We start from the raw sequence: 22111 nt of genomic DNA, 5'->3' as shown, positions 1-22111 counted from the left end.
GGGATGATAAGCAGCCAGAACCTTTTGAGACCAAGTCTACCAGCCAACTGGTGCCCAAAATATAACAATATCGGTTCGTATCGCGGTGATTGTATCTATTAATTGAATAGTCGACGTTAAAGAAGCTCGACAATAAAAAAAGTTGTTCAGTCAAAAATGCCCAAACGGGAAAGTTTGCTTGTTGTGGCTTTAATTTGTGGCGGTGCAAAAGGTACAAACTTGGATTTCTTCAAGATTTTGTTTCCTTTCAACCATCTTGACAACACATAATATCGCTCTCTAGGAAACGCATTTTAATACCGATACGTGTGCTATGTCATCCTCACACACGACTCTGGATGCGGCAGCTGCGGACCGCAAAGCTCGCCTTGCGAAACTAGCGTCCCTAAAGAGACAACGAAGCGAGACCGAGAGCAATTCCGCAGACCAGAAAGACTCGGATGGCAGCACCGTGCCTCAATATCTGTCTGGACGAAACTACGACTGGGAGTCAAAGGGTGCAAAGCTTGGATTTGAGAATGACCCCACTCGAGACGCCGTTACGTTAGAAGACAAGGCAGCTGAAATCGCCGCGGCGACTGCTCAAGCTGCGCAAGAAAATGAAGACGCTGATAAACCAATTGACCTGTTTAACTTACAACCCAAGAAGCCTAATTGGGACTTGAAGCGGGACCTTGAGCAGAAGATGAGAGTGTTGGACGTTAAGACGGAGAACGCTATGGCTCAGCTTGTCAGACAGCGGATACAGAATTCCCAGGCTGCGGTAAAGGACAAACACATAGGAGACAATGATGGAGATGAAGATTCCGCCGGAATCGACGGTGAAATGCTCGTCCAGGGTATTCATACCCGAGAGCAGGAGGAAACTAAGCAGAGGAGGGAGGGAGAAGACTGGAGTTAATGATCATATGGAACACGTTGACATCAGTTTTCCCTTCCCCTTGGCCCAGGAAGGGAGGGGGGGGTTACTTCGAAATCATATTTGGTACCACAACGGTTATCTAGGTGAATTTGGCGGGAGTTGATGCAGATTACGGAGTATTCTTATCTGAAGCCCTTCAACGTCGAAAAAAAAGTCTCCAAGGATTATCTACCTATGCGCATTCATAGCTTGTGTGAGGGCAAGGCGCTTGCTATACGGGCTTAGGCTTCGTTGCCTAGGTGGAGAGTTTTGCCGGACAGGGTGGCCCTCAAAACTAGGTTGTCTAGGCGCCCTGCCACGCGAGCGTGGTAAACTGTGTTGATCCTCGTCTTCACTGGTGGACCTCTCTCGTCTTCTCTCTGGGCGTCTGCTTCTATGTGATGTATCTTCTCTGGATCTCTCACGACGCCTGTCTGGCTCCCGAGAGTCCGAGTATCGGGACCGTCGGTACCGGTGTGAGCTCTGGTCATGAATTCGATGTGGCATTTCGTTTGCATGACCATCAGAACCAAGATCTGCCTGGTTTGCCTCAGGCCTCGCCATTCTAGCTGGAGAACGAGGACGGGCATTCGACCGCGAAGGTTGCGTATCTCGCCGCGAACGGCCGGGTGGTGACCGTGAACGGCTGGTTGATATCGTGGATACTGAAGAGCATGACGACACTGATCTAGCTCTTTTCCTTGAACTTCGTGTAGCTCCTTCATAGTCTCTTTCCGGGCTTCTACTCGGACTCAGCCTTGACCGTTCCTCTTTTGCTCGACTTAGTTGCTCATCAGCAACCCCTTTACTATTTAATATCAAGTCAACATAAAGCTCTAAAGAAAGGCTATGGCACAATTCTTACGTTCTGAGTAAATCATTTGGGACTTCGGTCGACAGCTGTGGCCGGAGCCGCGGGTTGGACAGCTGCTGAGTTCTAGACGGTCTCGCACCGTACGGCCTCTCCTGAAGCTGTGTTGTACATTCGTAGCTGTAATGGCTTAAACAGGATCTGTCAGTATAAGCTATATATTAAGCTGGTTGCAAGGGATGAACTTATCTTTCTTCAAGCATTTCTGGCATACCGTGGTAGGAGTAGCCTTGGACGGGGGACCTCGTCCTGGAATATTCCTATATCTGTTCATCTTCCCAGCTCGTCCCTCTTGTTATTTCGTCGTCTTCTGCTAGTTTGTTGTTCAATAATTATCAACCGCGTCGTTCTTCCTCTCGTCGTTCGTGGAGGTTATGATGACTAAGCAAAAGCCCACAAGCCAAAAAGGGTAAAAGAAACCGCTTTCATTCTTCTTCTCCGTCCTCTTCTCCTTGCGAATCTCCAAGTCGAACACTTCAGCGTCGCCGTCGTCCTCTTGCTTCCTTGCGCGGTTCAGCCTGTATACGGAGTTTGCCCTTCTGCCAGCTCTTCTGCGACTCCCGCTGGCGTTGTGTCTGTATGACTTGAGGCACATTTTCTTCCTGTCCCCGTCTGGTCTGCGACTATCAACCCCCCCCACACCGCGAGAGAAAATTGGCAGCCTCTGCGCGCAGGTTTCATCGTATCCGTTGGATGGTTGGAATAAAGGCCGTGATATATCTATGAACTCATTATTCATGCCGGATACTGAAGCTCAGAGATATGTCGTCACCGTATCTGGGCCTGTCCATCCTAGCTTTTCTTAGAGATATCATTTCTATTCCCTGATTACATATCAGTTGATATCTATCTACAACGGTTCGCTCGATCCTCTGTACCTCCTTGCCTTTCACATGGCCACCTGCCCTTCGTTATTGCAATGACATCCAGGCCAGGAGAATCCGGTAGTCGACCATCGTTTGCAAAGGTAGGGGAAATCCGTCCTCAATCCACATAACCCTATGCTATTTATTACCAGTATTTACTTATATTATTTTGTTCTAGGTTGCTGCAATGCACCCTCATACTGAATCTGAGCTTCCCCGGGCGCACGACCGCGGTGAAGGTTCTCGGTCTAATAGCTGCTCGTTAGGTCGATGCAATGCAGATATCGATAGCCTCCCGGCCCAAGATGTCCGGAGCCCAGTTACACGTCCCGCCACGCCGGATAAAGATGGGAATGGCCTGGCCGAAACATTGGATAACCTTCATCTTTCGGAAGATAAAGAGGGTAGGCCCATACGAGACACTGTCGGTGGGGCTCAAGAGGATGGGCAGCCACGAACGGACAGTTTGTTTGATGATGATCAAACACATCTCTCTAATTCATCCACAAAACCGACCAGCTTTGATTCCAAAAGCATGGCTTCCGTCACCACATTTGCCATGGATGAAAAGGAGTCTTTACGGCCTGACGATAGTGCGAGTGTTCAGGCGGTGGAAGAAGATGAATATCTCGCCCCTGCTGTAGACACTGCTAGCTCGCAGGCGAATTCTATTTCGCCCGTGTCAAATCGAGATGACTTGCATAAAAATACCTTGCTTAGAGAGCCTGAGCTGTTGAAGAAAAATGCCTTGCCTTTCCATGAAGATGCTTTGCGGAGAAATGGGGTTCTCCCTAGAGAGGCGACACCGGCATCTGAAAGTGAGCAGAATCTTCACGGATTTCCCAGTGAACCTGATGAAAAGCTTGTGGAGGCTATGGGTTCTCCAAAGGACCGTCTGCTACTCCTCCAGTTAGAAGAGAAGATTATATCGTTCATCAAAAATTCAAGGTAACTCTTATATCATAAATCTTGTTTCAGCCGACCAAGCTAACTGGCTCCTAAAGCGAAGGATCCTTAGAGTTACCACCATGCAACTCGTTTGGTCGCTTACTTGCACATAAGCTAGGTGACTATTACCACCTAACACATTTCGTTGACAACAATGTCACTTCCGTCAGGCTTCATCGAACCCCATGGAGCAGGCTGTAAGTTGTATCCAAATTACTAATGCTGAGGCTCATCGAAACTAAGACAACATAGGCCAACTCCATTAACGATGCTGCATCCTGCAAACGGAAATAATCCATCTGTGGCTGCCCCTGCGATGAAGATCATGCGCCGTATGGGTCAGCCCGGTGAGAAGGGCTCTGCTACCGGAAGTACTGCCACAAGCTCAGCCGTTCCTTCGAAAACTGGTTCGGAATCCGGGGGTGATGTTACTCACGATGAAGAGCGAAATGGGGGAACATCATCGACTGGAGCTACACCATCGAGAGAGCGTGCCAATCTAACTCGAGAAGAGCGCGAAGCCAAGTACCAGGAAGCGCGGGAGCGTATATTCAGGGATTTCCCTGAATCGAAATCGACCGATACTGGCAGTGGAGAACACAGCGCCGATGTTTCCAGGTCGAGTTCCAGAGCAGGACGGAAAAAGGTATCCAAACCTAGGTCTCCAAAGGACGATGGGTTTGAGGCTAGATCACAATTCAACGCATACTACACCTCCCCCCAACTTGCGGGTGGCCCAGCAGTATATCACAATACGTCTCATAATGGAGGTGTTCCGCCTCAGAATTACTATGTAATGACTCAGACTCCACCAAGTGTTGGCATGCATTACTCGCAAATGAGCCCTTCAGGCCCAATGTACGCTCCATCAGGAGTAATGAACGGAATGCTTCCATACTCCGGGCCACAATCGCATCCAAACCAGAGTAACTGGCAAGCTGGCCACCCAGGGGGGTACACCCAGTATCAGCACCCTGCTCAGGTTTCGCCTATGATGGCTCAACGTTCTGCAACTGTACCGTCTCCTAGGGCACCTACATACTCCACGCCCAGTCACTTGCAGTATTCGCAACCACCTCCGGCTTGGACTCCTGCTCCTTTCCAACCTGGATTTCCCCAGTCCATGGCACGTTCACCTCCCGTACACTGGCCAAATCTCCCTCCCAACACAATGGCGGGCGGCCAAACCCCATATACCCAGGGTTTAGGGTCCCCTCAATTTATACCCAATAAGCCCTCTCATCCTGCACCTGGTAGCTTTTCACGTTCACGGTTTAGTCCTCAAAACAGATCGTTTGCTCCAACTGGCAATTCGCAAGCTGCTTATTTTGATAATAATACTCACGCTCTTCAGTACACAAACACGCAATTCAACAACCCTTCGCGGCAAAATTCTAGAGATACATCGAAGCCGGGATTAAATCCATCTCCTCCTTCCCAATATTTTAAATCCAAAGGAACGCCCCCCAACGCAACGGGCCAACAACAAGCCTACGGAAGACAGGCTGACGCCCAGGATTCGATTGCGAAATGGGGCACTCCCTCCCATCTACCTCCAAAACCGCCACCCCCCGAAGCGCCTTACCATACCGAAACCACGAACCGCCCTAGTACCATCGCTTCCCCGTCACTTGCATCCAACGCCACACCCTCCGATATAAAATCTGCCCCGTTTGTGGTATCCGGCTCATCGAGTAGCGAGAAACCTCAGTCTCATAGCAATGCATCCACAGGATAACCTCTTCCCTTGCTGCATATCTGAGTGAGTACATGATGAGTAAAGCAAGCCTAACATATGGTGACTCGGACTTTCGATGTGTTGCTACCCAGACGCAAGTTTGCTAGGCTTGTATTGTTAACTATATGTGACATGGCTCAGGCCAACTTATCCAAACCGAGGCAGCATATGGCGGTCTTGTACCTTGATATCTATCTATTGCATTTTCTCCCGCTGTGATGTTGGGACTTAGCTAGTTTCTCATGGCTCGTGGCAATTGATATACTCAGTAGAGAACAAAAAGCACACTTTTGAATACTTTGGATCTATTTCCCCTTTGATACAGCCTTCTTTGACATGTTAGTATCTTTTTGTATAAAATTATGAAGCGGGTAAGAAAAGGTAACGTGATCTGCCACTAAAGTGATTTAATTACTTGCAAATCACTTTTTTCCCTTTAAAAGACATTAGAAGTTAAACAAGCCAGCTCTGTCGCTAACTCTTCTATTTCCTGTCTCCATCTTAGGGGTTGTTTTATTTCTCTTGATCTAAATATTAAGGATATTGTGATATTTTTGAGCTGTTCACGACTTATCGCGTTTCTTAAGCTATCCACTACACTATTTTCCCGCCATGGCTAGCACAGCAGAAGAGGTTGCCGGAGAGCATATAGACAACCAGGAGAAAGGCGGAGATGATGAAGTAGAACTTCCTAGCACACCTATTGAACAGTATGATCAAGGGCTAACTACTTATCTATCTCGGTAGGAAGAAATTGCTGCGATGAGAGAGAGACTGACAAAGATGGAGTCTGAAGCAGCGAAACTGCATGAGATGCAAGCTTCACTGGACCAGCAGACCGAGAACCTGCGAGAAGACAAGGAAGATATCGACGCGAGAAGTATCTTTGTTGGAAACGTCGACTACGCTGCATCTCCGGAAGAGATTCAAGCTCATTTCCAGAGCTGCGGCTCGATAAACCGAGTCACGATCTTGCTGGATAAATTTACCGGCCATCCAAAGGGGTTTGTCTCTCCCTGTCTGTCTAGCCTATGGATCCCGAGTCCTCCCCCAATCACTCTCAGCTCCAATGTTGTCAACCTTCTATGATCCTTTACTTTTGTGACGCTGTTATTTGCTCCCTTGTGATACGCCCTTTTTTTATTTCCCACCCGGGCTCTCACGCTACCTGGCAAGAGAAGGGAGAGCTAATGGTATGTTGCAGGTATGCGTACGTCGAGTTTAGCGAACCCAGCCTTGTGGCGCAAGCTCTAGTCCTGAACGAGAGCTTGTTTCGTGGAAGAAATCTAAAGGTCAGTCCTTAGCCGTGGGCCAAGCGTATAGGATGTTACAAGAAGTGGCAGTAACTGACATTGGACGTGCTCCCGCCCGACAGGTTGTTCCAAAGCGCACAAACCTACCCGGGATGACTCGCGGACGAGGTCGTGGACGAGGCCGTGGTGGATTTGGCCGCGGAATGCCTCGAGGGGGATATCGAGGAGGCGGCTACCGAGGCCGCGGAAGAGGATATGCACCGTACTAGGGAGATATTGCCGTCCAGCAATTGCGCACAGTGACAAAAACCTGGGATTGAACCAGCCTTCTTTGGTTTGATATTATTTTCTTTTCTTCTTTAACTACTACCTGGAGTTGGGAATGCTGGTGTATGATACGGCGATAAGACGGGGTAAAAAAAACAACGCGCTGCACTAAATCGATATTCAATCAGGCTTCAACTGTTCTCCTGCTCTCCTCTTCTCATCTACTCATCTACTCTTCTACTCTTCTATTCCTCGTCTTCTCTTCAGCTTTTTCTGCTTTATATAAAAAGCTACGTCACATGTCCACGCGCTAGTCCACATCGGGAAGTCCCTTTTTGCTCTGAAGTAAAAAAATTATAAAAAAAACATCTTGAAAACTTCAAATAGAAAAGTAACGAAAGACTTTTTTCTCTCTCTCTCGCTCTGTTGAATCTGCTATTTCTCTGTTGCTGTTGTATATATATCTCTATATATTTACTTGACTGTCTGTGGAGAGATTGCCACCAGTTCGACACTCCCAGGCACCAATTGGCCAGGGGGCCCGCCAAAGGAACCGCTTCGTCGTGCTCAGCCTCCGTCTGCGCCTCTTCTCCATACCAGCAAGTTTACCAGCTCGAGTCGAATCCCGTTTCAGTGTCTCTCTCCCTCTCCCTCCAAAGACAGACAGCGAGACATCTTGCATCTTGCATCTTGCAGCCTTTCCCGTCTCCTCTTGTTGTCTATTTTTTTGTTTTTTTGGCGGGGGTTGGTTGATGCTACTCTTCCAGCTTCCAAGGGTGATTTAGACGCCGTGAAGCCGGCAGTCAAAACCTATCGTGGGTCTGCCTGTGAGCAAAGATGGGCTCCAACTTGCCAGCGTGAGTGATGTTCCCCCATGTATTTGTTGTTTCTGAAGTGAATTCCTTCTTGCTAATGCCGTTTTGTTTTATATCTAGGCAACCAAATCTTAGGGTCACCAGTAAGAGAGAGACAGAGATGCCCCGCGATAAGTTGGCTACAACTAATACCCCCCTTTTTTTTGCTTTGCAGTTATCGCTGCCGATGGACTATATAAACGTGATGTTTTCCGTGAGTCCGAGATCCCTCGAGGCCTTTTACACAATAGGAATCCTGACATGTTAGCCCCAGGGTTTCCGGATCCCTTTGCGGTTGCAACAGTTGGTGGTGAACAGACCCATACCACCTCAGTTATCAAGAAGACATTGAACCCATACTGGAATGAGATGTTTGATCTGTAAGGGAATACCGGACCGTAGCCTTCACTGGATCTGATTAAATGTTGACACGGCACGCAGGAAAGTCACCGAGGATAGCATACTTGCCATACAAATATTTGACCAGAAAAAGTTCAAGAAGAAGGACCAAGGTTTTCTGGGAGTGATCAATATTCGTATTGGCGATGTCATCGATCTTGCTATTGGTGACGATGGTACGAAATCCCCTTTTTTTCGGGCTTGTATTGGTTTTTGAAAGAAAGGCTGGCTGACGCTCCTTATCTTAGAAATGCTTACCAGAGATTTGAAAAAGTCAAACGACAACCTTGTTGTTCATGGTAAGCTGATACTCAACCTTTCAACAAACCTATCTACGCCAGTTCCCACGTCACAAGCCGGAGCTACACGGCCAATCAATAGTAGCACTTCTACTTTGCCTGCTCCCATTCCTCAGACCTCCCCGTCTGCTCCGGCTCCTCCGACCGCTCCCCGCCCAAATTCCACCGTTCTAGAGCCCCAGGCCAACAACTCCACCTCTCATTTAACACCTTCACATCCTTCCACCACAACCGCAGCCGTGGCGCCTGTCAGCACTTCACCACAACAACCCACGGCCCCGGCTCGAGCAAATGTAAGCAGCTCGTTTGAAGACAGCCAAGGTAGGCTGCCTACCGGCTGGGAGCGACGGGAGGATAATCTAGGGCGGACATACTACGTCGATCACAACACCCGCACAACTACCTGGAACCGGCCGGCACAGAATTACAATGAGCAGACGCAGCGGACTCAAATGGAAGCCAATATGCAGATGGAACGCCGGGCCCATCGAAGTAGAATGCTTCCGGAGGATCGCACAGGTGCAAACTCGCCCGACTCCCAGCAGGCTCGAACTCCACCCACTGCTCCAACTGCCAGTGCAGTGTCCATGATGGCCAGTAATACGACCACTCCAGGGACTGGTGAACTACCTGCTGGATGGGAACAACGGTTTACCCCTGAGGGCCGCCCATATTATGTTGATCACAATACACGAACCACAACCTGGGTAGACCCCCGGCAACAGCAATATGTCCAGATGTACGGTCCAGAAACCGGTAATCATCTCGCATCACAGACAGTTAATCACTTGGGTGCATTGCCAAGTGGCTGGGAAATGCGATTAACAAATACCGCCCGAGTGTACTTTGTAGACCATAACACCAAAACCACTACTTGGGATGACCCTCGGCTGCCGTCGTCTCTCGACCAAGGCGTTCCACAATACAAGCGTGATTTCCGGCGCAAGTTGATATATTTCAGGTCACAGCCAGGCTTGAGGATAATGTCTGGTCAATGCCACGTCAAAGTTCGTCGTGGTGCCATATTTGAGGATTCGTTTGCAGAAATAATGAGGCAAAGCCCAGCCGACTTAAAGAAGCGTTTAATGATCAAATTCGACGGAGAGGATGGTTTAGATTATGGTGGTCTCTCAAGGTATGCTCTCCTCTGCCTGCTTTTATGCATAATGTTGTCGCTGATAAGTAATATAGAGAATTTTTCTTCCTTCTTTCCCACGAAATGTTCAATCCCTTTTATTGCTTGTTCGAATATTCGGCCCACGATAATTATACCCTTCAAATTAATCCCCATTCTGGTATCAACCCAGAGCATTTGAATTATTTCAAGTTCATTGGCCGTGTGGTTGGGCTTGCTATTTTCCACCGTCGGTTCCTGGATTCATTCTTCATTGGAGCTTTCTACAAAATGATGCTGAGGAAGAAAGTTACCTTACAAGACATGGAAGGCGTTGATGAAGATTTCCATAGAAACCTGACGTGGACCCTGTAAGGATCCATACACCCCGTAAATTTGGCCGTGGCACTACTAACCCTTCTACCAGTAAAAACGATATTGAGGGTATCATTGAACTTACCTTTTCGATTGACGATGAGCAGTTTGGTGAGCGCAGGACAATAGATTTGATTCCTAATGGAAGAAATATTCCGGTTACAAACGAGAATAAAAAGCAATATGTGGAGTAAGTATACCCATAAAATGCCGCTGCTAGGTCTCAGGTTCTAACGAACTCTCACCATATAGATTAGTAACGGAGTGGAAGATCCAGAAGAGAGTCGAGGAGCAGTTTAATGCGTTTCTCGCTGGGTTCCATGAACTTATCCCCGCTGACCTTGTTAATGTTTTTGATGAGCGAGAGCTTGAACTCCTTATCGGAGGTATTGCCGATATCCACATCGATGATTGGAAGAAACATACCGATTATCGTGGGTACCAAGAAGATGACGAAGTAATTCAGAACTTCTGGAAGGTAATAAGGAGCTGGGACGCAGAACAGAAATCTCGATTACTGCAGTTCGCAACCGGAACGTCCCGTATTCCTGTCAACGGCTTTAAAGACCTTCAGGGAAGCGATGGGCCAAGGAGATTCACGATTGAGAAGTCAGGGGATATTAATGCGTTGCCAAAATCCCACACCTGGTATGTAGTTACCCCTTACTCGCGGATATCATCATAGCCAGCTAACAGTCCCGTAATACAGTTTCAATCGACTCGACCTACCCCCTTATAAGACATATGAAGCGTTACAGAATAAGCTTACGATTGCAGTTGAAGAGACTCTTGGTTTCGGTCAGGAGTAGATTACTTTTTCTGTCCTCACGATGACGCAGATTTCACGTCATGTTCATATGTGGTCGGTGACAGCTCAAGGGCCGGGAACCCCCGTGTACAATTAGTATATAGGAAAGCCAATGATTTCACCTTAGACCACGCATTCATTTTGTTCATTTACCGTTTAGCCAGCTAGTTTATTTGATACTGTTCAGAGATAGCTTTAATAACAGGAGCGACTTATTCCAAATAAGGGGGATTTCCTTTGCCATTTTTTAATTCTAAGACTGCGAACAAGTATATACACCAAAGATGCTACCCTAGATGTCCCTTCTCTTCCTTTTCCTAGTCCTTCTGCCTTGGTCTTTTTCATCTTCTCGATCGAGCCCGGTAGGCGAAGGTTCTGGGACCGGTTTTGACGGGTCTTTGGAATCACCCCTGGCCAAGCTGGCAGCCTCGAGATGGCCCACCACAAATGCAATCTTTTCAATATCCTGCGCTGAAAATGAATGTTCTGCCTTGCTTTCTTCAGAGAGCTTTTGAATGCGTGTGCGTAACCGTGAGAATGCATCCCATAGATCTTGGTATTCCTTTAGATTGTATTTGAGCTTCGGAAGATTGTGCTTTTGCATCCGTTTGCCGGACGAATACAAGTCCAGGCAGAGCCAGTAGTACAGCTCATCACTGAAGAAAGGCGTTTGATAGGCGTCGGTATGCGGTGCAAGTGATAGAACGAGGGATGCCGTTGCGGGACCGACTCCACGGAATCCTTTACAGAGCAGCTGCAGACTTGATTCAGGAAAGACTCCGGCCCTAGCGGCTTCTGCCAGCTTTGAGAACGCGTCCTTGCTAATGGATTCTACCTGTGGCTCCGGATTCGAACGAATCAAGCCCATAAGCGCAGGTCGAAAAGAGCCATGTTTTCTAGCATATAAAGAGAGTAAGAATCATTCGTGCAGGATAGGCCGACGGAGGGAATGAACGTACAGCTTCCAGTCCATCAAACGGACCAGTTCGTCCTTGTTGATATAGCCGTTGACATGCTTCGTTTCTCCTTTGCTCTCGTTGTCTTCGTTGCCGGCTGCTCGTTCGAGCAGAATGGCTGGGAGAGTGGTATAACGCCAGCCATCCAGCTCCACGAACAGCTTCAGTCTGTCTTCAACATCCTTTTCTTTTGCCTTGGGTATCGACGATTTGGCAGCTTTGCCAGCCTTTGCGGCCAGTTTGTCACGGTATACGCGGGCGAGAGTGCTATCGTAGCGCGACAGCAGCTCTGACAGCGCTGACAGCGAGATCTCCCATGGAGACAGTTTGATCGTAGGCATTTATATTTATATATTGATATCGCTATGTATACTGATACACCGACTGAAGGAAAAAAAAAACATCAACTCGCGAGGAACGTCGAAACATCCCAAAAGAGAAAACATCAACGTCCGCCTTTTACGTCGCCTTGATATCTTCACCCAAACATACCAACACGCATACACATATTATACTTATACAGCTATTATACACGCAAGGTATACTCGCTGCCCACGCTGGCTGCACTTCGCGCCACTCGGCTGTACCCCGCGGCGAGCGGAGTCCTGGCGTCCTCACAGGCAAAGCCGCGGTTGAGCCTGATTTCCAGGCATTTCGACCAGAAGCTCCCGTTGCCAGCACTCAACACGCCATTCTCGACCGAGAGGAACGTCTCAGTCGAGCCAGACGACGTTGAATATAAGCCGATCCAGCGGACGCTCCCTGATCTGACTGCAAACAGAGCCAGAGATACCGCCGCCATGTCTGCGCAAGCTCCCCATCCTACGGTCCTCATCCCAGGGCCGATTGAATTCGACGATGCCGTTCTTCAGTCCATGTCGACGTACGGGTATGTTGTAATTGTTTCTCCCGTCCTGTTTGGCGGGGGAAGCCCAGTTGCTTAGGGGTGCGGTGCTGATATCTACTTCTACAGAGAGAGCCATGTCGGCCCAGCTTTTGTCAAGATATTCGGCGAGACGTTGACTATGCTTCGACAGCTTTTCCAAACCAAGGCTCCAGCCTCCCAGCCGTTTGTGATTGCTGGCTCTGGAACGCTGGGCTGGGACTTTGTTGCGTCGAACTTGATCGAACGCGGTGAAGATGCCATGGTGCTGCATACCGGCTACTTTGGGGACTCACTGGCTGCCTGTCTGCAGACCTATGGTGCAAACGCAACGCAGCTAAAGGCCCCAATTGGCGATAGACCGTCGCTTGAAGAGATTGCAAAGGCTCTACAGGAACGTGACTACAAGATCTTGACCGTGACACATGTCGACACCTCTACGGGTGTGCTGAGTGACATCAAGGCGGTCACGGAAGTTGTCCGAAAGGTCAGCCCCAACACGCTGGTCGTCGTCGATGGTGTCTGCTCGGTGGGGTGCGAGGAGATTGCCTTTGATGAATGGGATCTCGACGTGGTACTCACTGCCGGCCAAAAGGCCATTGGCTGCCCGCCAGGGCTGAGCATCCTGATGCTCTCGGGCCGTGCCATGGACCGAGCAAAGAACAGGGCCACCCCTCCGGCGAGTTACTATGCTTCGATCCAGAACTGGTTGCCCATCATGCAGAACTATGAGGCTGGAAAACCATCCTACTTTGCCACGCCTGCCACCCAGCTGGTGCGCGCGCTGCACACCTCTCTTACCCAGATCACCTCCAAGCCACTCGCAGAGCGGTTTGCGGTCCACAGAGCTACGTCTCAGCGGGTGAAGAAGGCTGTGTCCGACATGGGCCTCCAGCAGCTAGCAACCAAGGAGGAGAACCAAGCAAACGCCATGACGGCCATTCGTCTGCCAGAGGGCCTGACTCCGCCCGACGTTCTTCCAAAACTTTTCCAGAGGGGCCTAGTCTTTGCTGGTGGCCTGCACAAGGAGATTGCTTCCAAGTACATTCGATTCGGCCACATGGGAGTGAGTGTGACGGATCCCAGGCGGGACGATATCGACAAGGCCCTCGTCGCCTTGAAGGAGGTGTTTGAGGAAGTGAAGAAGTGAATAATGTAGAAAAAGAAGGGTATAGAAGGGCTGGGACTAAACCGGGAGCAAGTACCCTAGACTAGCTACTTAATATGATACTTGGATATGCCAGCTTCCTCGTCATATTATACTATATGCAACGAGCCCTCGGGCGTATAAAATGAGAAGAACGATTAGTAGAATCTAGTGATATTATAACTGTACAAATTCTGCCTGGCAAACAGCAGAATGCGAAAACACAGCTCGAGAACAGGTAAGATACAAGGCGATGGAGAGAGAGAAGAAAAGAGAAAGCGCCGCGCCCAATGCCACCCGCTGGAGGAGTTGATCTATCAGGAAACGAGAAGAGGGCGAGAGAGTCAGAAATAGAAACATAGAGAGGTACTTTGGCATTACCCAAATAACGGGCTAATAGGAAATCAACCCTATTAGCCTTGGACAGGGGGGGCGGTTCATAAAATATAGAAGCTAGCTAACTGCCAGCTTCGCCTCGTCGGAGTGCAAGCAGGGCGCGGACATCAGTTACATGCTGCATCGCCTCGAGGATAGGGATGAGATGGAGGAGGTCGTTGTCGGTCGGGTCATTGATCCAGCCTTCGATAGGGATTGCATTATCTGGGGGGGAAATATCATTAGTGACTTGAAGAGGAGCAAGGGAGAAGGGAGGGTACCTTCGTGAAATATATAACTCATTGGACTATTATCCAAAATCATAACTTTACTTAGATCTGGCTCGACCGAGCTGAGATCCTTGATATATGCGCCGTTCCGTACGGTGCAGTGCTGGCGATAGTATCTGCTGTGGAAGAATTTGCGTTCCTGCTCCAGCCAGTCGATGACAGGGTCGGCGTATTCTTGCACGCTGGCGGTGAAGATGACCAGTTTGTACCACTGGCAGACCTTGCGCAGGAACGCATCGCAGTGAGGGCGTTTGTGGACGTAGTATAGGATAGGGTGCTGGGGGCCCAGGATGGCGGGAGACGCTCCTGGCCCGGCCGCAGATGCCATCGGCATGGAGAGCTTTACCTCGACCATGTGTCCGCTCGACATGCGGCCGCCCTTGGAGAGAGAGTGGATGAGAGTTTCGTCGAGATCGAGGATGAGCGTCTTCTGCGGGGGCCGGGGAGGAGGTGCGCCGAACAGATAGGACGGCTGGCGGCGCGGGACCAACGGCCTGGGGGGGGTGGGCGCATGGGGGTATCTTGTCAGCTTCCGGGCAGCGGGAGAGACTGGCGACTTCAGGCTGTCGGCCACCGGGTTGCCGTCCATGTCACCACGACGGGGGGATGGCTTGGTCCTTGACGGCCTCTGCTCGCGGCCCTGCTTGCTCTCGTTCTGTATCTTGATCCTGATGGAGCGCCTCGGCGTTCCTTCGTCGTTGTCGGTCGTGGCCAGGCTGGACTTCCGCCTTGAATGCCGGCTGCGCACGCCAGGCTCGGCCAGGGACCGGTCGGTCTCAGACTCTGAAGTGTTGGTGTACAGCGACTCGCTCGACAGCGAGCTCCGCAGCTTCTGAGAGCCCCTGGACCGGCTCTTGGAGGCGCCCTTGTCCAGCCCACGAGAGCTTCCGCCCTCGTCGGTGCTGCTGGGCGGACCGTTCTTCCTGCCGCCGCCGGGACGCAGAGACCTGAGCGGCTCCATGACCGAGAACTGGCCATCGCCGCCATAGAACCGGCGACTGACGTAAACTGCGGGCGAGGCGAAGATCGATAGTATGGTCTTTAGCGTCTCGAGCAGGGCGTCGAAGAACCGTTGGGTGATGGGGAGCATCATCGTCCCCGGAGCGACTGTCGACGGCCGCTGCAGCTCCTCCAGCTCCGGCGTGAGGCCGTGTTTCTGGTCAGCGTCTCCCAGCGCCAGCAGGGAGAGGCCGTCGCCGTTGGTATCTTGCTCCTCGCAGTCGTCTGGCGCGCCATCGGCCTGCTTTGTGTGGTTTATGTTCCCTTCGCTGTAGGATCGGCTGGCGGCCAGGCCATCTCGCGGCCGGAGGATGTGGCCCTGCGAATGCGAGCGGCCCCGCGACGAATTGCTCGCAGTGGCCTGGCCGATGACTCGCGACGAGAGGATGTTCAGAGAGTTCATCTTCCGGCCTCAGCCATGCGGTGGTTGACGGACTGGCTGTGGCGATAGGCTGGGCTTGCTTTGCGGCCTGCTGAAGCGCAAAAGGGCAACGGAGTCGAGACGGGCGGTTGATCATACAGAGCCGGCCAGTCGTAGGAGCGCCCACGTCGGCGCGGAGTCCAGGAGGAGGATGACGGAGGAAGAAGACGAAGGGGATGAAGGTGGTGAAGACGGCGAAGACGGCGAGAGGGGCTTTTTCTCTCTCTCGCATGGTTTTTTTTTTATTTTTGAGATGTTGGAAGAAGCAAAGTCGGCGCCGGTTTTTATATTCCAACGGCGCATTTTATACTAGAATGGTTTTATAGAGGCCAGGAGGCGTTTAATACTTGATTCTACCGTCTTTCTCTACTCGTACACACGTCTGACACGGCAAAGACTGTGAATTTGGACCGTCTGACGGCCGTTTGTGTTGGATATAGCTGCTCTATTATTGGCTGGCATTGGCAGACATGGGAGCTGCTCCTACAAACACTTCATGTAGAGAGAAGCCATATCAAGTGCTGTCATCCGGTAGAGAGCCCGGCGGGCTGTAGTTGATAGAGGATAGACTTGTAACCTCCGGGCTGGAGACGAGATATCCGTGGATAGATGGCAAGGGAACCATCCAGGCTGAATCCGTAACGTGGGAGGATCGCTGCCGATGTAGCCCCGGCTTAGAGATGTACGCCTTCAGATGCGTCCTCGACACTGCGCGAGCCCCCCGACAGGCTGTTGGACACGCCGTTGGACACGCCGTTGCCCTGGCCCTCGCTGGCCGGCTCAACTGGTTCAACTGGTTCAACTGGCTCAACTGGCTCAACTGGCTCAACTGGCTCTCCCCGGTCATCATCGTTGTTCGCATCTGTCCATTTTTCTCCTCTTCTCTCCAGCTCACGCTTGACGAGACCAACTCTCTCGCGCATCCGTCCGATCACCTCTTCATTTTCAGTGATGGCATCTTCGCATTCTCGGTCTCCGCCCTCTGATTCCCGTACGAACGTCCTGAGCTCGACGTTGGAGCGTTCGAGATGCGCGGTCGAGTTCTCCAGCTCTGCGACCTTAGCAAACACAGATGAAAGCGGCAGATCCTTGAGCGCCTCCGCAAAGGCTGCAGGGTCAATCGGTCGTGACTCGGCAGACATTTCGCCTTCTCTTCCTTTTCTCTTCTCTTCTTCGTCTTCTTCGTCTTCTTCGAACTTTTTGATATCAAACTAAGCGCGCTCGATCTTATCAGTCATGTGACTTTGATCTGATAAGAAATCGCCGTTTTTTCTGTATCAAAAAGAAGAAGAAACAACAAGAAAGACACAAAAGTTCAGCCATCAGCGACAAGCTCAAGGGGAGAGAGACATACGGATAGGACTGTTGCTTTCTCTGGGTACTCGACACCCCGATTGATACCAGAAACCCCGCCGGTAACGCACTTGGGCTTGTCTGGAGGATCCGGTTCGCGGCTTGTCACCGCCTGCGAGGAGATGAACAGTGCTACATGGCGGATTCCATGTCGTCGCTGGGTTCATGCGCATTCGCGGTCTTCCTCTCTCCTAGCTCAGCTTCCCCTCCTATACCCCCCGTCGACACGGCTGCTAGACGCAATACGATATGCTTCCACCAAGACGCCAGCTTCTAGTAGTAACAACACCAGCCGTCGACCCTCTGGCCCCAAAATCCGTGGACATGCGGCTGTCTTTCTAGAACGCGACCTACCGGCTCCTCAGATTGCCCAGATATTCGGCACTGCCACCATATCTGCAGAGCAGGGTAACCGGATCCTACGGGCCCTCCAGGAGCAGCGGCTGTCAGGGACGCTTGATCTCCCGTTGCCAGCTGAAATTGCCCGCGTTGCTCCGCCGCATATTGTAGACTACGGTCTTGCATGGCTGCGGAGAACCCATCCCCTGGACGAGGACGCAGCTATCCTAGCAAGAATCGAAAGAGAGGAGCAGGAGGAGGAGGAGCAGCTGATACGACGGGCAGAGGAACTAGGACTCTACAAGCCGCAGAGCGGGAAATTCGGTACCAGCACCGCCAGAGAGGGAGATGTCTACGGGAGCAGCATACTCGAAGAAGTCAGGAAGAAGAATATGAAAGAGAGCAAAGAAACGGAAGAGGAAAGGAGGCAAGAATGGCTTGATGGCGAAGCAAAGCGGACGGAGGAGCTCCAGGCGCAGGCAAAAAAGTTCAAGGATATACAAATGTACGAGCCACAGGAGCTCGTAGAAGGTGAGCTATTAGAACCGCTCCCTCTGGCTTTCTCTCGCTTGATAGTCGTCATGCTAACTGCTACTTGTAGCCCGTCCTCGCGCAGACCCGACACTACGGCCAGCCCTAGCGTGGATTCAACAACAGCACTTGAGAGCAACTTCAACAGATGCGGATGCTTCGAACCTTACAACTGTTAGTCCTTCAGCTTGTTTTTTTTTTTTTTTTTTTTTTTTTATTTTCGCACTATCTCGTTATCCTGTGATAACTTCGTCCGGTTAACTCGCTACCTAGGCACGCCGCCTCCTACCGTCCCTAGGAGTCGTTGTTCTGACCGTTGGGCTCTGCTACCTGTATTCTGAAACATACGAAGAACCTCGGCGTGAACAACGGATGTGGCCGGATATCAAGCCTGCCGCAGCAACTGTGGTAGCCCTGGTAGGCTTGAACCTGGGTGTTTTTGTGCTTTGGAAGTTCGTCCCTCCCGCATGGCGACTCCTTAACAAATACTTAGTCAGTGTCCCGTACTATCCGCATGCTGCCAGTGTCATCGGCAGTGTATTCAGCCATCAGCAGTTCCGTCACCTCGGCTCAAACATGCTGATTTTATGGTTTGTTGGAATGAGATGTAGGCACTGCCTTTATATTTACCAGCCAGTATCTCTATAGTGACTGGTTTGACCTCTTGTACAGCGGATGAACGACTAACATTCTGTAGTGCACGAGGAGATCGGCCGCGGAGACTTCATAGCAGCCTATCTATCCTCCGGCGCCTTTGCAACCTTTGGCTCCTTTGCCATCCGTGTTCTATCAAACCACCTGAGCGTTTCGTCCCTCGGGGCAAGTGGAGCTATTTCAGGCATAGTTGCGATGTGGTGTGTCCTTCATTCAAAGTAAGTGGTATTTGTCTTCAACCGTCTGCTTGCCGCCAGCCGTGGTCGCCAGATTCTAATATCTACCTCGTAGTGATAAGCTCACCATAGCCTTTCTGCCGCGCGAATGGCAGGATAAAATATCTGCATCGGGCTCTACCTTCCTGTGCGCAATAATACTAGGAGAACTATTGAATTTCATACCAGCATTTCGCTTCTTCGCAGTTGATCTGTGGTCACATCTGGCCGGTTACGGTGCCGGGATAGCTCTGGGTTTGCTGTGGAAGGAAAAAAAAGCGCGTGAACGCAGGAATAACCCCCAAAGCTGGCTGAAATCTTTTTGATGGACGTATGTATACATAGATTTCAAGTGTAGTTCTATCATATATAAACTGTAACTCTTTCTATCTCACATAGAAGCTGGGGAGCTTTGATAAGAGTGTAAGCATCATTAGTAGTACAGACAGCATAACATAGGGACGGAAAGACATAAGTAGAATAATAATAATAATAATTAGTTCAGTGCCCGAAGGGAAATAGCTGGAGGGGAATCACTGCTTGATGAATAAAACATAACACATTACAGATAGGAATTGGAGATACATAGACAAAGGGATAGGAAAACACTGCTCTCGTTGTCTCGGAAATAAGTCATCACCGTGTAGAACCACATTCTCTTACGACCGTGGTAGTATTAGTCCATCCTAGGCTACTCCGGACGAGCTGCGGGGGCTAGGGGCGGTACTATAAACAGCAAAAGGTAGCGTTAGCAGGTTGGATGTCAAGCAGAATGAAGATGAGAGCTGCCACAGGTCGGAACATACCACTGAATCCGTATCCTTCCGTCTTTCCTTCGATATCAGCCGGGTCAATTTCAACACGGATGGCTACATCCAGCCCTCCAGCCTTGCCTGTCACATTGCTCACACCATCTGCAGAGCGGTACTTTGTTCCAGCATCCTGTTCCCCTGGGTGGAGGGGATCGTGTCCATCCCTTGGCGCCTTGGAGAGCTCTGCCTGTTCGTTAGAAGGGTTTTCTGGCGCGATCACCTCGGTGATGCAAGCGTAGTTTCGAGACGGCATCGTCACTTTATTAGCGCTAGAGGACTTATCCTTGCCACCGGGTTGGTCGTTGAAAATCTTCATCAGAGTTTCGTCCGTATTGTGATCGAGGTGATGGATTTTGTTCCTGCTAGCAAGAAGGTTGGCGACAGCTTTTGGGGGAGGTTTGTTGGTGATGGCACTGCTGATGATGTTGACCATGTACTTGGGATCGCTGTCGATGGGGACATGATCCTTGACTCTGGAATAGAATCGGCCAACAGCCGCCAGGTGGACGTCACCACCGAGAATGGTCACACGAACTGAATAGCGCTCGGAAAGCTGTTGTAGGCGCTGAATCAACTGCCTTCTCTCTGCCTTGTGCTGTCTCGCAGTGTAGTGGTCATCGAGGTCATCGAGGAGATCTACCTGGCCGTCAAATTTATTGAAGAAGCCTCCTCCCCAGCCAAACCGCTTGTTTAGCAAGCGAATGGGGGAGATGAGAGGGGATGAAAGAATGTTTTCCAGCCAGGCAAGGCGAGGGTAGGCAATTGGGACACCGAGTAGGAGAATCAAGTGTTTTATCTCCCCATTGGCGGCAGCAAACTCCCTGTCCAGGCGGGAGAAGATGGCATCGTACGTCTCGGGGTAGTTGACCTGGTGTCGAGTTCGCTCAGTGCGCGCATCAATCCCCGCAAAGGCAATGCGCTTCCCAAGGCGCATATAAAGATTCCTACTGATTTCCTCGACATATGGGCCAGGCTTAGCACCAACTATCCAGCTGTGTTCATCCTGAGGTTCCTTGTAGACGTAGCAGCCTTCGAGCTGACGCTGGTCAATACCCGCAGTCCCGTTTGTTGCCTGCATAGTCTGAGGAGCATCCGTCGTGAAGGTCGACATTGGAGGTGCATTGTGATGCTGGAACAGACAGTAATACTTGAAGGCGACGCCTCCAAGTCCGCGGAACACGGCGCATTTCATAAAGTGGTCGGTGTAGGAGCCAAATCCGTCAATGATATCGTGGTCGTCCCAGATATTGATCTGGGGGATCTGAGCATTAGCGGTTGCAAACGGTTCCGTCCCGTACCACTTTACATAGTTGTTGAAGTAGAACTCATCGCACTGTGCCCTCAGGGTGTTTGGGAACGGATGCGCACGTCTTTTGTGAGGGTTGGAGATGTCGGTCCAATCCTTGAGCGGACCGTCAGTTCGGACGGAATCGTTGTATATCTGGTCGCCACCTCCAATCATCACATGGAAAGGCTTCTGCGCATGCAGTCGAAGGACATCATGCCAGAGAAGAGGACCTTGCCAATGGCCAAGGTCGGTGCCGACAGAGAAACCGTTGCAGGAGTGGAACATGATACGCATCGAATCGTCCACGGACGGAACGATGAAGTTCCACGAGGACATGGTATGCTTCTCATCGACATGACGGAAGCCAGGAATGGTATACTGCCATCGAGCCTCGTAGTTCTCCAGGGCCACAGCAACGCGGAACCGCCAGAACGCAGATATTGGGTTGGAGAACAGCTTCACGCCCTCGACCGTGGGCTGGACATTGCCAGCACCGGCGGTTGGCCCTTGAACGTTCGAGACAGCTCCCAGGCACTGAAGCTGCAGCACTGGCGGCTGGTCGCGCGGACGTGTCACTATCAAAACACTTCCGTTCCATATCTGACGAGAATTCGCATCGGCGCACATATGCTTGTAGTTCAGCAGCGGGCCACAGAGGACTTCGACGGAGCTAGCCTCAGGCACAGCTAGCATCTCGCCAGCGCCAGCAGTATTCATGTTTTCACCTGGCCGAGTGTCGACAGGGCGCATATTGCCAGCTAGACGTTCACCATCAATTCACGTTAGCAGACGGTATTCCTATGTAGTCAAGAGATACATATACATGAAGAGGCGCACCGGGATTGGTGTTTGTTGTGGCTGGTTCTGGTTCCTGAGACGCGACCATCCGAGGCGCCTCCATCTCCATGGCTGATGGAAGAACAAGTGACGAGGTTATTGAGTCGCGGTCTCTAGCGAGATATCTGGCCGTAGAAGGCTGCGACAGCTACAGAGACTGCTTGCGATTCGAGTTAGCTGGGCGATTTCTTGCGCCTGTAGGGGAGGTTGTACGGGCAAAGTGTCAACAAACAGAGCGCGGACAGCTTCAGGGTCGCGAAAATCGAGGCTGAAGTGCGGTTTCAAGCAGTATACTAGTTATATCCCTTCCTTGTAATA

At 50.7% G+C, this 22111-nt stretch overlaps 11 protein-coding genes across 11 annotated transcripts; 6 read left to right on the top strand and 5 right to left on the bottom strand.

Moving 5' to 3' along the window:
• Window positions 1–156: 156 nt before the first annotated feature.
• Window positions 157–901, top strand: MCYG_08498 (complexed with Cdc5 protein Cwf18; the record flags this gene model as incomplete). Its single annotated transcript, XM_002842621.1, has 2 exons — window positions 157–211; window positions 348–901. The coding sequence occupies 2 exons, from the start codon at window positions 157–159 to the stop codon at window positions 899–901; spliced, it is 609 nt and encodes a 202-aa protein (XP_002842667.1).
• A 242-nt stretch (window positions 902–1143) lies between these two features.
• MCYG_08497 (conserved hypothetical protein) lies at window positions 1144–2367 on the bottom strand (the record flags this gene model as incomplete). Its single annotated transcript, XM_002842620.1, has 4 exons — window positions 1144–1643; window positions 1767–1901; window positions 1947–2061; window positions 2113–2367. 4 exons carry the CDS (start codon window positions 2365–2367, stop codon window positions 1144–1146), a joined length of 1005 nt encoding a protein of 334 aa, XP_002842666.1.
• A 324-nt stretch (window positions 2368–2691) lies between these two features.
• Window positions 2692–5324, top strand: MCYG_08496 (conserved hypothetical protein; the record flags this gene model as incomplete). Its single annotated transcript, XM_002842619.1, has 4 exons — window positions 2692–2739; window positions 2817–3586; window positions 3643–3783; window positions 3839–5324. 4 exons carry the CDS (start codon window positions 2692–2694, stop codon window positions 5322–5324), a joined length of 2445 nt encoding a protein of 814 aa, XP_002842665.1.
• A 612-nt stretch (window positions 5325–5936) lies between these two features.
• Window positions 5937–6846, top strand: MCYG_08495 (RNP domain-containing protein; the record flags this gene model as incomplete). Its single annotated transcript, XM_002842618.1, has 4 exons — window positions 5937–6005; window positions 6072–6328; window positions 6529–6616; window positions 6700–6846. The coding sequence occupies 4 exons, from the start codon at window positions 5937–5939 to the stop codon at window positions 6844–6846; spliced, it is 561 nt and encodes a 186-aa protein (XP_002842664.1).
• Window positions 6847–7681: 835 nt separating this feature from the next.
• MCYG_08494 (E3 ubiquitin-protein ligase pub1) lies at window positions 7682–10694 on the top strand (the record flags this gene model as incomplete). Its single annotated transcript, XM_002842617.1, has 10 exons — window positions 7682–7701; window positions 7780–7802; window positions 7874–8078; window positions 8140–8273; window positions 8346–8396; window positions 8439–9531; window positions 9588–9881; window positions 9938–10075; window positions 10138–10533; window positions 10595–10694. The coding sequence occupies 10 exons, from the start codon at window positions 7682–7684 to the stop codon at window positions 10692–10694; spliced, it is 2454 nt and encodes an 817-aa protein (XP_002842663.1).
• Window positions 10695–10985: 291 nt separating this feature from the next.
• Window positions 10986–11990, bottom strand: MCYG_08493 (conserved hypothetical protein; the record flags this gene model as incomplete). Its single annotated transcript, XM_002842616.1, has 2 exons — window positions 10986–11589; window positions 11653–11990. 2 exons carry the CDS (start codon window positions 11988–11990, stop codon window positions 10986–10988), a joined length of 942 nt encoding a protein of 313 aa, XP_002842662.1.
• A 459-nt stretch (window positions 11991–12449) lies between these two features.
• Window positions 12450–13682, top strand: MCYG_08492 (alanine-glyoxylate aminotransferase; the record flags this gene model as incomplete). Its single annotated transcript, XM_002842615.1, has 2 exons — window positions 12450–12538; window positions 12623–13682. 2 exons carry the CDS (start codon window positions 12450–12452, stop codon window positions 13680–13682), a joined length of 1149 nt encoding a protein of 382 aa, XP_002842661.1.
• Window positions 13683–14136: 454 nt separating this feature from the next.
• MCYG_08491 (NIF domain-containing protein) lies at window positions 14137–15746 on the bottom strand (the record flags this gene model as incomplete). The annotated part of the gene is made up of 2 exons (XM_002842614.1): window positions 14137–14279; window positions 14336–15746. The coding sequence occupies 2 exons, from the start codon at window positions 15744–15746 to the stop codon at window positions 14137–14139; spliced, it is 1554 nt and encodes a 517-aa protein (XP_002842660.1).
• Window positions 15747–16438: 692 nt separating this feature from the next.
• Window positions 16439–16906, bottom strand: MCYG_08490 (conserved hypothetical protein; the record flags this gene model as incomplete). The annotated part of the gene is made up of 1 exon (XM_002842613.1): window positions 16439–16906. The coding sequence occupies one exon, from the start codon at window positions 16904–16906 to the stop codon at window positions 16439–16441; it is 468 nt and encodes a 155-aa protein (XP_002842659.1).
• A 333-nt stretch (window positions 16907–17239) lies between these two features.
• Window positions 17240–19182, top strand: MCYG_08489 (conserved hypothetical protein; the record flags this gene model as incomplete). Its single annotated transcript, XM_002842612.1, has 6 exons — window positions 17240–17987; window positions 18058–18161; window positions 18261–18404; window positions 18599–18623; window positions 18685–18859; window positions 18933–19182. The coding sequence occupies 6 exons, from the start codon at window positions 17240–17242 to the stop codon at window positions 19180–19182; spliced, it is 1446 nt and encodes a 481-aa protein (XP_002842658.1).
• A 365-nt stretch (window positions 19183–19547) lies between these two features.
• On the bottom strand, window positions 19548–21863 carry MCYG_08488 (conserved hypothetical protein; the record flags this gene model as incomplete). The annotated part of the gene is made up of 3 exons (XM_002842611.1): window positions 19548–19582; window positions 19663–21714; window positions 21794–21863. The coding sequence occupies 3 exons, from the start codon at window positions 21861–21863 to the stop codon at window positions 19548–19550; spliced, it is 2157 nt and encodes a 718-aa protein (XP_002842657.1).
• Between the last annotated feature and the right edge of the window lie 248 nt (window positions 21864–22111).

The sequence above is a fragment of the Microsporum canis genome, genomic scaffold (genome assembly GCF_000151145.1).
Source record: "Microsporum canis CBS 113480 supercont1.9 genomic scaffold, whole genome shotgun sequence".
In the NCBI taxonomy this organism is placed as follows: Eukaryota; Fungi; Ascomycota; class Eurotiomycetes; order Onygenales; family Arthrodermataceae; genus Microsporum; species Microsporum canis.
The sequence above is the reverse complement of the archived record's forward strand: the minus strand, read 5'-3'. Positions and strand labels throughout refer to the sequence as shown.